The sequence below is a fragment of the Falco punctatus genome (assembly GCF_963210335.1).
Source record: "Falco punctatus genome assembly, chromosome: 6".
Lineage (NCBI taxonomy): Eukaryota > Metazoa > Chordata > Aves > Falconiformes > Falconidae > Falco > Falco punctatus.
The window spans coordinates 7,882,614-7,897,991 of record NC_137585.1 but is presented as its reverse complement, the minus strand read 5'-3'; the positions used below and the strand labels follow the sequence as shown (position 1 = coordinate 7,897,991).

The following is a 15,378-nucleotide window of genomic DNA, read 5'->3' as shown; positions in this document are numbered from 1 at the left end:
AATGGCTGTTCTGGGAGAGCTATTTTTAAAAGGAAGGGTCTCTTGAGTGAGGAGGTAAAGGCTGGAGTGAGATACGATAGACCTTTACAAGTAACCATGAGACCACTGACCAGGCTGAACAAGGAGCTGTTATTCTTCAAATACCTAGCAGTAGAACCAAGAAGTATTTATAAAGATTAATAGGAAGTAAGCTTAAAACAGATGAGAAAGAGACCTTTTTCTTCTAATAGCAGATAAAATCTGCAACTGCCATTAGCTCTGTCTGCTGCTGCGCTTTGCGTTTGAAAGACAAACCTAGTAAAAAAGGTGGCCTGTGTTTCAAACAACAGAGTTCTAAACAAAGGAGATAAACAAGAGTAAACAGGAAGGGAAGGATGAACTGACTTCTCATTTGGCTTAGCATGGGACAGTGTCGGAGCCCACCTTTGGTGGAAGGAGAATCAACATCTCAGGACATCAGTGCACAAAGTGTGCAAGTCACTGTATTTTTTTATGGGGAAGGAAGAACCATTACAACAAACTGCATGAACAGCAATTGGGAAACCCAAACAATTCACACTGCAGGCAGAAATTAAAGCCTTGTGAGTGTGCTGATCCTGAACTCATGATCTGAACTTGGTGAACTCACATTACATTCCGTTTTGGTTAATGTGCTCAACAACAGCACTGTCTCCCTTTCTTCTCTGTGTGCTTGTTCCAACAGCATTACTGGAAAGAGAAAGATCATGTTATCAAATATTGCTGAAATTATACAATTATGTGTTGAGTAAAACTGGATGGTATGATCCCAGGGAACAGAGATTTTAATTATAACATTTTTCATTTTTCACATAACAATGATATGCCCATATGTCTTTAATTATTTTCCCCTGACTGCATGTGGGGAATACTTGCCATCTAATGTCTTGGGTTATTTTTTCTGCTGATTGTTAGTTATGTTACTTACAATTGTGTTACACTTTTGATTTTAACAGGATATTACTTTACCTCTGCTTAATTCAATCAGAGTTACGATGGTAAGCCATGAATTAAATGCTTGGGGAATATTCAAAAACGTCACATGCTTATGTGCCAGGCAAACAAAAAAGATTTCTACATCCAGAGGTACCTCCTGGATGTGGTCTTGATGGTGCTGCTGTATCCTTTGCCTCACATAAGAGGAAAGAAATACCTAAATCAGCAGCTTAATAGTGCGGGACTGAAGTTATTTTCCATGTCACACAGAAGCAAAGAAAATACGAGTCCCATAGAAATGCTGACTACTGTGCAAGGTGTTCTGCCTGTGCGAAGTTACAGAGTTTTTCAGTACACAGTCAGTCTAGCCCCAATCAAAATGATATTATATTGTATGAATACAGTATTTTAAAATACAATATTACAGCCTCTGCCATACCTATCTAAATAATTGTCAAATCTTTATAAATTTGTGTAATTTTGTTCCATTGATGAGTGCTAATTTCTTATGAAGCATTTTTTTAGTTTTAAGAAAATAAAATTTGTGATCAGAACACGACCTGACTTTACAATGGGAGCAGTAGTGTAGCAAAAAGGACTTCTGGATTTTCTGGCACTCTCTATTTGGAGGATTGCAGTTACATGAAGTGGCCCTTGTCTGGGCCTAGATTCACAAAAATCTAAACGACAGCGATCGATTTCCTCAAATTGGTGTAGCTTGGTATTTGTTTATTACTGCTTTAAGTCCTGAGAAAATGCTTTCCTCCCCTTATTTTTTACCTGTGACTGAAAATGCAAGATGGCGATGTCAAGTCTTCTGGTGTTTGAAAGGGGGAAAGAAACTCTTGTTTCTGTTCTTTCTCACTCTCTGTAGCTTAGGTAAATTTTTTGAAATTTCTTTCCAATTTGCTTGACTTTAACTAAGAAGAGAGAATCAAGCCTTTAATAAATGGAAACATAGAATCTGTAGAGAATTAGGTAAAAAAAAGATACCCAGATTACAAAATTAACAGCTTTTTTCCTACTGTATGTTCCTTGTCTTGCTCTTACTGATGTGAATGCTGTAGGAGATTATGTACTTTATTTGTAACATGCATTCTGCAGATTGTTCAAGGAGCAGCTCTAGAAAGATGAATGTGGGGGGATATGCAGTAGTGTCATATAAAAGCCCTGTTAATTTTTATTAAATCTTTCTAGGATGTCCCCTGAGTTTGATGCAAAGGTAAGTTTTGCTTTTTAGTTTCTGGATTAATGAGAATAGAATAGTAGCAGAACAAATGATGTCTTGTTCCCTTTCAACAGTTTTTCTGCCCAAACTAAAGCATCTAAATGTAATCCTTCATGTATCGAACCACAGTGCTATTAATTGCAATGTTCTGTTGGAAAAAGGGAGGTTTTTAGGTCCTTCTTTTTTCCTACAGATACACTTGTACGCAGCGTATTTATTTCTGTTCCTCAGCTGGGCTTTTCAAATTTGTTTCAGCAAAGCTGTTAGAGAGGCAGTAAGGCAGCTTTCAGGAAGGGTTTTCAAGGAGTCCGTTCTAGCTAAAATGTCTTCGACATGATAGAAGTACCTCATTTAATGCTATGGAATGGTAAACAATGCAGTTCCACAGTAAAAAAAAATAATGAAGTTGCAGTGAAAATACTTTTAACTGGCAAACTTACACTCTGGTATTACTGGTATTGTCACTAGGAAGCTCTCTGTTCCTTACACCTAAGATTTAGTAGTTGTTAAAGTTGCATAATGAACAGCTGCTTTAGATGTGTAGCTTTATTAGCCTCTGAGCTGTTGAAGCTTTACTTCCATGAGAAATAAATAAAAAATGAATCTGTGACCTTTCCCGCACAGAAATTACTATTTTCTTAATCCTAGAACATTCTCTGGAGTCTTCTGTTAAGGCAGGAATGTGGCACTTAGTTCATAATGTGAGCCATGATTTGCAGTAATGCTACAAAGACCCACTCAGTATACTTTTATCTCTTATTAGGAAGATCGCTGCTTATGATGAAGAAATTCAGCATCTCTATGAGGAAATGGAACAGCAAATCAAAAAGGAGAAAGAGCAGTTTCTCTTGAAAGTGAGTGTGTCCGTTATTGTGGGCATGGATTCTGCTCCCAGTTCCAGTGGTTTTATACTCACTCTGGGTGTGAAGTGAAGGCCCACAAAATGTTTCACAACAGAATAAGAAAACACATAGTTTATGTCCCTGCTCCTTTTGTACTGATCCACATTCTGCAGTTTCACCCTGCAGTGATGAACTTCAAAGTGACCTGGGGGATGAGAGGAGCACTGATGCCCTCTGCTCAGTGGTTGGCATGCAGTAGAACTACAGCCTCATTGTATTATCGATGCTGCTATAGGTCGAACTTCTGGTCACAATTAGGAAAAAATGGTCTTGGAGGTTGTTCAGAACATTGCTAATCCTGTTGAGTTCTGCAGTCTCTGCTTTTGGGGAGGGGGAAGTTATCACAGAAGAGCAACAAGAGATAAATCAAGTGATGGTCCTTTCTGAAACCACTGCAGCTGTTTGCAAAATAAACATAGGTCAGTTTCTTTTGTCACTGCCATGGTGCTTCCAAGGCAACTGACAATGATTTTCCTTTTCTTACAAAGTGTCCTTTAAATCTCCTCACCGCTTTCATAGTCTGTTCTTTGGATTTTTCTGTCCTCTTTTTCTCTCCTAAAACAAGGAAGATGACAAGAATTCCCAGTATGGTCTAGGAAGGTGTCATCTTAGAATCATTTGGGTTGGAAGGCACCTATATTGCTCCTAACTTTTAAACTAGATCAGGTTGCTCCAGGGACTTGTACAGTTGAGTTTTGTGTTTGCAAATGGTGGAGGTTCCATAGCTTCTCTGGGTGGCCTGGGACAACCAGTCATGAGCTATTGGCTCATGCCTTTTTGTTGTCTTGAAAGCAGTTATATAAGTGAAACCAGTGTACGGTTCCAAACAACACACAGTACTCAAAATGTTGCCAAAACTAGTGGCTATCCATCAGTTACTGTCTCCATCTCAGTCAGGATATCTAAAAAATCCTTTTGTGACCCAAATATATAAGGTACTTTTTGTTTCCTGACATAAAGTGTGTTAAAGCAAAAAGAGCCTTTATCAACTAAGGAATCAGTCTTTTCACTCGCCTCACAGGGTAGTGAACCTGACTCATAAATTTCAAGTTTTTCCATTCCAAGCTGGGAACAGTTTTTAGTGGTGGATGAGATAAGCCCTTTATAAAAAGTTCATACATCAGCTCAAGGATAAAAAGTATTTGTAACTTTGCCTGACAGCAGTTGTTGTGAAAGAAATGGTTTATATGCTCTTAATAGCCCACAACTGAAGTTGCATTGAAAATCCTGAAACAACAGAGACTTTTCCATAAGCAATGATTGTTGGATCTCCTAATTAGCTGTATATTTGCAGTAAAGCCATTTCTTTTAAGCTTTTTCATTGAAGCTTCCCACTGAAGCTATTTACAGTTTAGTCAGCATTCACACTAATGGTTGTCAGACACTCAAGAAGTATTGTTTCTTGGCATGACTGATTTGGGATTTGGGGAGATCTGACTGTTAAATTGTTTCTCTAATGCAAAGTCTCACAAAGACTTTATAGCCTGGAGAGATGCATTGATGCCATATAAAAGGGTAATTATTATGGCTTGAATGAAGAGCAGCTCTTGAAGAATACATTTTAAAAAATTGGTAAGATGCAAATAAGTACAAATTGTAGCAATTTACAATACTTAATACCCTGCTGACTGAAGGTTATACAAAAGGGGCAGTTAGTCTGTCTTTTTTACTTGCATATATAGTCTTCCATGTAAGAAGCCAGTTAACGTGCATTTGATTACCCCATTACATGTACTGCTAAAGAGGAAAACATGTAGGCACCACTGTTGTCTTGAGGGAATTTTTATTTTTGTTTAGAGGCATTTTCCTGGGGACCTTGGAGAATAAAAGCCTGTTGTAGAGGAACAGGACGGATTCTCAGCTGACATGAACTTCTGGAACCCAGTTTTGTTCAGGGGAGGTCTTGACAATTTGTGTCAGCTGAGGAGTGTCTGAAGGATTAGTTCCAAATAGGACTGGGAGTTCCCAGTGCTTGCAGGATACTTAGATAGTGGAGAGGCTGTTATAATTGCTAAGGGATAGGTGGAGCCTGAAGCCCAGACCACTTGCTTATAGTGGTGGAACATCTGTGACAAATTGTTGGTAGTGATGGATTTTAAAGGGGGCGGGTATTGTTTCTTTTGCTTCAACCTGACTTGCTATGCTGTGTGTCAATACCCCGTATCTCCTGTGGCAATCCTGGTGTATTGTATGCGAGTTATGGTGTGACTCCATAATAGCTTAAATTTGTCTGGGTTGTTTCAATCAGTGCATTGTCATCAGTTGGCTGGTTCAGGAAACCAAATGTGACAGCTATTCATTTTTTTCTGGTGTTTTTTTTTTCCCCTGCTTGTTTAGCTCTCTGAAACAGCTCACTGCTGTAACAGATGAGCATGAATGCTAGTGTATAAGAGGATGAAGCTGGAAATGGGAGGATGCATTCTAGCTTCATTGATTTAGGTTGGCTACACTCCTAAAGCTCGTGCCTAAGATCGAAAACTTCTGCCTCTATTTTGTGGATTTGATGCCTATTCATGTGCAGTCAGCACATCCTGGAGCAACCGCAGTCATTGAAGTTGCTGGACTACACCAATGTACAGAAGCTCAGAGTCTGGATTCATGAGTGATACCATCGCAAAATTGAGTTCTGTCAGTAGCTTGTTATATTCACTGTGAAAAGCTTGCCAATTATTTTCATGCCTGATTCCTTATGTTTCCTCCTGCTGATGCAATTGTGCTGTTCTGTTAATGCATTTCCTCTTTGAATTTTGCAGGACACAGAGAGATTTCAGTCCTACAGTCAAGAGCTGGAGTGCAAGCTCCTGTCAAAAGAACAAGAACTGGAACAATTGGTTCAAAAACAGAAAAAGGTATTAATCAATACCATTCAGAGTTAAAAATTACATAATTTTTATTTTTTCATGAAATTTTCTTCAGGTACTCGTCTAGGTCTGAAAAATGCAACTTGGTGTGATGTGGTTCTGCCAAACTGTGACCCTCTTGTTGCTTTTGTCATGAGTGTGGATACCTGCATGCATTTAGAAGTGGGGTTGTGCTGGACTGCTAGACACTGCTAGACTATGCATGTGCATAGGAAAAACGTTACCGTATGTTTCTAAAGGAGTTTTCCTTTTATATGATAAAATATATAAAAAAAGTTCCAAGTATTTTCCCCAGGTATTAGGTTAACTTTATGAAAACATAGCAGAATTCCATTTTCTTCAATGTGCTAGGAACTGCCTTAATGCCTGGACTGCCCAAGAGCAGAGAACAATTGTTTAGGTCTTATAGTGTACACCTTTGCTCAAAGCTTGTATCAGCTACTCATTTACTTGTTTTTCACTATCGTTCAGCACTAGAACTGGAAATGCTCCCTCCTGATCAGCCTGGTCCTCATACATCTCTGTGATAACAGTTTTATAGCAGTGCGTGGTTCTCTTGCATGGTAACAGCTTGTCGAGTTCCCATATTAAAGCCTGATGTGTTTTACTTAAAATGCATGGCCTGCTTGGAGAAGCAGAGTATTTCTGCATGTGTGAACTTGCTGTAAAAAAAGGTCAGTGCATGAAAGGCTAGTGATAGGCAAAGGGGTAGTGCTGGAATTAAAGGGCTGAAATGGAGTGCTGCGAACCAACTTCCTCTGTAGAATATGACTATAAAATACATGTAAAATTGTTTATCCTGGCAGTGGCTTGCAAGGGTCAGTCCTGAGAAGTAGGAGAGAAGTAAAAAGGGGAGGGAAGAGGAAAAGGAAGTTTGTGGGCAGTTTCCTAGTTGTGTGTAGTTTTTAGATAGTCTTCAGAGGAGTGAATTGAGGTGCTGCTGAAGCTGATGGGAATTGTAGTATTGTACTGGAGTAAGAGGGGAGGCAAACCTCTACCTGACTATAATGATGCAGGTTTAGCTGATGAGGATATAGAACTGAACTAAAAGGCCATTACAGAATTGAAATCAACTGCCTGATGTTAATTACCTTTGGTCGGTACCACTGTGAATCAGAACAGATGTGGGTTTATGCAGGCTGTCTACCACATTGCAGCACTATAGTGAAATATATCTTAATAATAAATAATAATAAAAGATATTGAAGATATATATAGGGACACACAAATCAGGCATTTTTAGTCTGAACCTAGCTGCAAAAATATAAGAAATCACTTACTCTAATTTCATAATTATTATATTTTAATATTTTCCTTTTTTTTTTGCTTTAAATCTAAGTTTAAAATTTAGTTATCACCCAGTAGTTCTGTAAAACTCTTTTTTTCCAGTAGTTCTCCAAATTAAATTTGGTATAAAACCTAGAAGCTATCCAAAGGCTTAGACTCAATTTTAAGCCTGGTGTGATCAAGTAATACAGGCAGCAGTATCAGGAAGTTTTATCTTACGATTATTGTTTCCATTGCCTATTGTCTACTATTGCCTATCTTGGAAAACATAAAACAATGTCTGTGCTATTTTTATTAGTATAATTTTTAAATCTAATTTTATGTTTTACTTTTCTATTCATTGTGTTATTAATAGTTTTACTGTTTTTTCTATTTTATTTGTAACTTCTGTTATTTATCATTTCCTCTGTCCCTTACAAATTTGCGTGAGACTCAAAAAGGGTGCTTTTAAAGGACAGGATTTTCTTTTCTTCCTACCGTAAAAATTGAACTATCCCATTTTATTTTTATGGAAAGGAAACTGTATTGGACAAATGGAATTCACTACTTCTGATAACATGATGACTGTGATGATTTTATTCAGATAATTGATGATATTTGAAACTTTTGTCATTCAACCAACTGATTGGTACCCACTGTCAATCTTATATGCAGTGTTGTTTGGTTTTTTTTCTGGTATAGCAGCCTAGCCTGTTTATTTGAATGCTTAACTCATTGTAGTTAGAGACAGTGTTTTGTATGTATATTTTTCTACTTCCTAATGACTATCTCTGAGAGTGACTCTCATCTTTCCTCATATCTGTTTTTATAATACTATAACCCCACTCATTTTCAGGTATTACTCTTCATTCACCTCGATATCAATGTGTGCTAGGTTAGCTTCCACCTCTAATGTTTGCCTTAACAAGAGTTCACTGAAACTTTTGCCGCCTCCTCTTGCATGGAAATATACGTTGATAATTACATGTGTTCTTGCAGACGGTGATGTCAGCTTGGTTTAATTACAGCTTCCATGCTTGATTATTTGAGAGAACCTCTTGGGAGTAATACAAATGCTTTTTTCCAAACTTCATTAATAAGTCTTTTTCTCTTTTTGCTTTCCTCTGCCCTCTCCCTCCCCTCTTTCCCTATTTCCCCCTCTGTTTCTATTATTTCTGTATTGGAAATTATTATTAAAAAAATGTGAAAGGAACTTCCAGAGAAGAGGAGTTCAGTGTTGCTTCGGCTGATTTAGCCAGAGGGAGTCTCCCTTATGAGAGTCTTCTGCCTGGCATGACTGAAATACCGATCTGATACCACGTTGACTGGCCTTCTGTAGGCCAAAATTCCTTTGGATAGGCCTTTTTGTGGGCTACCATGATCTTGAAGTGTTAGCTTGCTCTTCATGGCTTAGATAAAGCACAAGTAGTCTCAGTATTGTTCCTCAAGGGATGGGTGATGGCATATCTCAGAAGGAGGTGCTGAGACAGAGGTTGTCCAGGCCTTAATATCTAGGCCACAGAATCTTGTATGAGGTGAAGGAAGTAGGCGCGGACCAGCTAAAATGCAAGAGAATTACTGGGCTTCTCACATAAAATGACGGGTTCTGTGCGGATGACAGCCATCGAAGAGCATAATCTTTGGATTCTGAACGGGAGATCCATGAAAACATGGATCAGTAGCACTCAGAAAATGCACATCAGCTGATAGGGTTGTTCAGAAGGGCATAAAGAACAAAATAGTCTGCAGCCTTGTAACACTATAAATGTTTCATCTTTCATGCGCACCTGAAATAAATAGGAGAAAAAATACAGAAAGGATGCTGAGCTAAGAGCAAGGAAATGCATGAAGACTGCTTAATGTATGTGTCTTTGAGGGACAGTAACAGCTGTGTCATCAGCAACTGGACAATTCCAGTTCTTGATTTTAAACTCGTGAGTTTTTCCTCCTATTCTTGTCCCAGAAGAGAACATACGCCATCAGCTACTCTGTCTCTGCATGACCTGTGGTAATTGGTTAATTCTCTCTGCTTACCTAGATTTTCTTAAACGTGACTGGACCATGAGCCATTCCTAATCAATTTTCACCTATTTGATGACCATGGGAGCAGATTTGCAGGTCTGACAGGCAGCTAGAGCCTACAGAGTCTGTGCCATTCTGTGCCAGCTGAGCATCCGCCTATGCGTTATTCCACTGTATTGGGAACTGACTAAATGAATGCTTTAAAAGTAGTATTTGGCATCACTTAAAAGAATTATATAGGTACAGTGAAAGGAGGAGCTCTGCATTGCTGTGAAATAACCCTTTCTCCTCTTGTTGTGTCTTGGGGTTTAGATGATATTACTGAGTATCTCTATTAAGCATACTTTCAACACAGTTGTTTTTCTCACAAGAGCAAGCACCAGGATTTATAACAAGTATTTCTAACATCAGTATCTATGATTCTGGGAGCTGATGATGGCTACTCATGCAGTTACATTTCCAGGCCAGTCTCTGTGTAAAGTTTTCAGATGGCCATAGTATTCGGTAAGTGAAATTTCTACCTGCAAGTTGTTGCTTTTAAGCTTTTTGAAAGTTCATCTTTGTGTGATCACTTCTTGCTCCTCCCAAACCCACTCATCTGAGTGAGAAAGTCTTGTCTTCTAGTATCTGAAGCATCTGGTCTTTTACTTGGAACAGACAAATTCATTCGGTCAAGGGATGGAAGCAATACTCGGGATCTGATCTATCAGTGTAAACCAACATTGCTCAGCAGTGATTTGATGCCCAGCTTAGTCAGTGTTCCATATGAACTGTCGGCCTGCTGAGGCTAGAGTTCAGCAAATACATTAAGCTGGTGCTGCTGCTGAGATAAGTGTTCCCACTCTACTCTTGCTCCTGACCTTTCACAATCCTAGCTAGAAAGTTATTTTCTGCTTTTGTTTTCAACCTGGGCTTTAAGGCTGCATTCAAAACCAGGACTAGAACAGCAGCAGTGTTGTGAAGCAGGGTAAGGGCAGGTTTTGGTTTGGACAAGCTCTGCTTGTTGGGATGTGCAAGCTGAGAGTTCTAACAAAATCCTTTGTTGTGTCTCAAATCTGGAAGATTGCACTGGTATCACTAGTACATTTTGCATCCCTTAAAAACCATACTGAAAAAAAAATTAAAAATACCCCCCCCCTTTTTATATCTTTAGGTCAGCAGTGCCTTCCCTAATATGAAGTGGACTAATTTTAGTCTGCTTTTGCTATATCATCTTAATTTGTTCAGTTAGCCAGGGAGAAGCAGGTGGAACTTCTTTACATACCAGAAACCACTGTCATCTGCTATTATCTGTTTAACAGGGAAGGTGTAACTTTCCCTTGTATATACTTTGGAGAGTGAATATGAAAGTGAGTTAAAAAAACTCTAATTCACACTTCTTGGCAGATTTAGCTGAGGTGGCAGAAAGGTTATTGCTTGTTGATATTACTGCGGATGGGAAGGTTTATCAGCTACCAGATTTAAATCTTAACAGTTTTTAGGCAGAACTCTGAATCACTCTGTGTAGGCCTTGTCATTGTGGGAAATAGTCTAAAATAGCAGTTGTGAATATCAACTAAGTACTGCTAATCTGCTCTGTAAACATCTCTTGTGGTTTGTCCTGGTGCATTTTTGAACTGGGTGAAATTCAGTCATGGAGTGGAATGGCTTTGGTTTTGTGTAACATAATTACGTCTGTACACAGAGCAGTGGAAGAGCACCATACGTGTTTTATCATGTTAGCATTGACAGAAATAGCTTCCCTATTCAACTAACTTCTAAGACTTGAATTGAAAGCCTGAAAACTGAGATACCACAGGTAGTTATATTTTCTGTTCTCTTTTCTTCCGTCGCAGTTAGAGCAGCAATGTACAGAACTTGTCAGTGGCAAAGAAGAAACCAAAGTAGAGAACACCAAGCTGAAGCTGACTAACCAGGAGCTGCTGAGAGACCTGGAGAAAACATCTCATGAATTAAGCCTGGCTCAACAACAGTTACAGGTGCTTCAGGAGGAGGCATCAAGACTACATGAGGAGAAAGAAATGTAAGTCTCCAGCTGCAGTGGTTCTAGTGCATTTGCTTAGCATGCCAGTGAGCTTCCTTCTCAGCGTATTCAGTGCTGTGATTTAAGAGTGTGTCTTAAGCAGAAACCACCAGCAAAGCCAAGCCAAGTGCAGTTCTAGTCATTTTCCCCCAAGTAATTCAGCATGTTTTCTGTAGCATATCTGACTTCTACAGAATATTTTTGCTACTTTGTCAAAATGTCATTGTTCTCGTACCCCCATTTGTTGAGGGTGTTTGGAATTAAAAATCAATTTAACCGGTTAAAAATTGTCTTAGTTTGGAAATACCAGTGGGATTCCTTACAGAAATTGCAGTTGTGGCACATGATGCTTCATCCTCCTCAAAACCAAGTCTGTCTGAAACTTGTTTCTCAGAATATACTCTGGCTATGAGACAGCTAGATGTGCTTCTTTTCTTCATCAAAAGCAAGTCTGGTACATAATTTCTGACCAAGGTCCCTGGCCAGCAAGATAAAATGTAGATTTTGGAGCTAAATTCCAATTCGCCCAAGGCCTAATGGCAATCCAGAACCATCATTTTGGGGTTTCCAGTTCAAATGTTTTGGACTTCAGATTCTGCCTCCGATTTTTCAAGAAGTAGTATTTAAAAATTGTATTTTGAGGGATAGAAACGGCCCATTAAATAACAGATCAATCTACCTGTCTTGCTCCAGCTTTTTACACAAGGCAAAAGTTACATTACTCTGAAGCTGTAATTGGCAGAAATGTTCACTGAAGTCCATTTAAAGGAAGATAGTTTTAAGAAAAGGCTCGGGGATCTGTAAAACCTTCTTGTTGCCAATGGAGAACACATGGATACCAGACCGTGGTGCATATCGTGCCAGACTCTATACATTTCAGCAATGAAGTACGTAACTCAGAGCTGTGGCTATTTGGCATATTTCAGGATAGAGCAGAATATTAGATCAATGTCATGTTCTTTTCCTGTTAAGTTTTGGCTGAACTCTACTTAGTTACTACTAATTTAATTTTTCTTGAGGGTATAAATAATGACTGTTGTTGATAAATGATTGTTGAAGAACAGCCACTGCGTTTAGAACGCTATTGTTAGGTTTGCATGTTTAATGTGTGTTTTGGAAGTAGACAGAAATATTCCTCCTCAAGGTAGTTTGTTTCCTCTTTGAGGCCTCTCTTTTCAGATCCGGAGCAAAGACTGTGGAGTGATCTGGTTTTAAAGCTACAGAGGAAATCTGCCCAGTGGTCAGACTGCTGAATAATACTACTGCATTTACAGAGCACTTTGGATTCAATAGTGTTTTATGGAATTAGAGCTCAGCCCTACTCAACTGCACCTGCAGTGTTGCTTTAAACATCTGTATCAGTCTGGTAAGACCTGAGCTGTTGAAGCAGGTGTGATGTTCAGACTGCACAGGAAGAACTTGAGGCTTCACTGAAAGGCAAAAAAACATCTAAGGCCAGACACAGAGTCAGAGTAAATGGTGTAAATTAGTGTAAAAATCTGAGACACTGTGTCCAATGTTTAAGGCTGCATAACTGTTTGAAGTCAGGAACTAACAAGAAATTGTAGGGATTGTGGATGCATGAGCCTGACGTGGTTCCAGCAGCAAGATAAACTAATTTTGGATAAAATGTTACATGGTCTTTAGTGGCCATGAGTGAGAAGATTTTCAGCAGTATGTCTTCTCTGAATGATGCAAGTGGCAGTATCAGTATATATTAAGCTCTCTGGATGAAGAAATTATAAAGCAATATTTTTTTTTAAGAACCTCTACTCCTTCCTCTGCTAACTCAAACTGCTGTGGTACTGTGGGCCTTAAACTGAATGAATTTTTTGAAAATGTGTAACCGTTCATGCAGAATAAAGTCTACAGGTTTGGAGAAGCTGGAGTCTCAAATGTGGATACTCCTAGGGGGAAGCATTTTAGCAATGTGGTTACCCTAGTTAGAACTATTTTATTTCTTTTCGTACAGGGAAGTGTACCGGGTGACAGAAACCTTACAGAGAGAGAAATCAGGACTTCTGAAGCAGCTGGATTTTTTAAGGTAACACAGACCTTATATTCAAGAACTTCTTGCATTATTCTGAAGAGGTACATTAAAGGATGAAATCATGTTGGTCTGTGTGCTGGGTGTAGGTGGCCAGGTGCTGGCAGGGGGGCTGCAGGGGTGGCCTCTGTGCCAGAGAGGAGCAGCTGGGGCTGCCCTATGCTGGCCACAGCCTGTTCTTACATACAGTAGAAGGCAGTCCACATGAAAGTTTTGTCTTGTTTTGGCAATTCAGTATTGTAGGACAATCTCAGTTCCAAAAGTCAAGAACAGAACAATGGTGAACTGATCCAAGCTGGTTCTGTGGTAGAAGCCTGGCCAGAGGAGACTTGAAGGCTCTTACTAAAAGTCTCTGTTCTTTATGCAGTGATGGGAGTACAGCCAGAATAAAGATTCTTTCCCCAAAATGTTTATTTGTAAAATTATATCAAAACATAGTTAGCTGACTTTCTCTGTACCATTTCTATATTGGTAGTCTTCAAATTTTGGACTTGTGTTCGGACAGTTGTAACCCCTTGTTTGCTCAGTGGTAAGTTTGTGTGGGCTATAGATTGTACTTGCCTATAGGCCTTCATTCACTGCATTTCCTTCGTGAGGCCCCATTGTAAAGCTACCTAAAAAGTTACCATGCTTGAGGAAAGGGTCTTACTCTGCAGTGTGTTTCCCGTAGGCCACTCCACGTGGTGTGCTCTTGCCTGCTGCTGGTAATGGGGCTGTAGACAGAAACATCTGACAGCAGAGGCTGTTCCTGTTCGCCATGGCTGTAATGGCTGCTCAGTCTCTTTTGCAGCCAGGCCAGCGATAGAAGGAGACAATGAATGATGTACTAAGCAGGTGTGTTGTCAGATCTGATCAGAGCTGGCCGATTGCCTGGGATCTCCGTTTCCTGACATTTTCATCTTTTTTGCATAATAAATGGAATATGGATGTTTTTGTAGGGAGGCTTTTCCGTGGCAGCCGCAACTGTGGGGATGGACATAACTGGCCTTTACAGCTGTCACCAGATGAATAGACGTGGTGTTCCTCACAGCCTCTCCACATTATGACATCATCTTTACTGTGAAAAGTTTTAAGCGTTCTAATTTAGAGTGAGTGAAGGCATATTGACCAGAACGGATATCTGTGTGTTAGGGCATTTGTTTTCATAAAGTACAGAATGAGGGCCGTACGCCAGCTGGCTTCAGTTAGCATAGCCCTACTGGAGATTCAGTGGCCCAGACAGGGAACTGGCTGTGGTGAGAATATAAATAAGCATGATGAAGGGTGGAGATAAGCCAAATTAAAGTGTGTTTGTCTTGCCTTTTGCATGGCAGCTGTCCGGTTTGTTAGTGCTGAGTTCCAAGTACTTGGCCTCAGTGTTTCTTCTATTTGTGTTGTCTTTGCAGGGAGAGGAACAAACATCTGAAAGATGAACGTGACATATTTTTACAGGTAAACAACTATTCTTCTCAAACCCAGTGTTGAGCAAACACCTATCAGAACAGCCTCAAAACAAGGGGGTCAGAAGGCTGTGCAGAGGACAGACTCTTGTGCTACTTAAATCTTGCCCCATTCTTAATTTATATTGTCTTTTTTCTCACTTGAGAATAAGATTTTTAAATTTGCTGAATGGTTTTAAGAGCTACGTTTTTATAATTATAAAGCTGGAGCTATCTTGAGGGAGATGAATTTATTTTTATAAGAAGCTAAAGATGCAATCATAAGAGGATCAAATAACCTAAAATTTGAGCAACTAAATCATGTCGATCTATTCAGACAGGTGTAGCTAATATCCTGAAACGTTTATGCAGTAGTACAATATCTGAGTACCTGAATCAGTGCTGGAATACTTAGCGGTACTGGCTAAGAGCAGATCACATGAAATTTTTTATCCAGCAGCAGAGAATGGGCACCTAAGGAGTTCCACAAGTACCCTGGCTTAAGGAGACTAAAGCACTTACATACATTGGTTTGTGTTCTTTGTCCTACAAGAAGCTGCTAATGTGAAAAATATATCTATTGACTTCTTTTCATAACATTATGTTGTTCTATTGTGATCTACTTAGTTTACAAAGCAGCTGAATTCTTGCAGGACC

The 15,378-nt window shown here is 39.3% G+C and overlaps 1 protein-coding gene across 6 annotated transcripts in view; it reads left to right on the top strand.

The window, feature by feature from the left end:
* The window catches only part of CRACR2A (calcium release activated channel regulator 2A), a 59,102-nt gene that overhangs the window by 24,751 nt on the left and 18,973 nt on the right, over positions 1-15,378 (top strand). For all 6 annotated transcript variants that reach the window (XM_080393611.1, XM_080393612.1, XM_080393608.1 and 3 more), the window contains 5 exons: positions 2,946-3,036; positions 5,838-5,933; positions 11,069-11,256; positions 13,229-13,300; positions 14,689-14,734. In XM_080393611.1, coding sequence (XP_080249737.1) covers positions 2,946-3,036; positions 5,838-5,933; positions 11,069-11,256; positions 13,229-13,300; positions 14,689-14,734 — 493 coding nt within the window. The remainder of the gene's footprint in view (positions 1-2,945; positions 3,037-5,837; positions 5,934-11,068; positions 11,257-13,228; positions 13,301-14,688; positions 14,735-15,378) is intronic.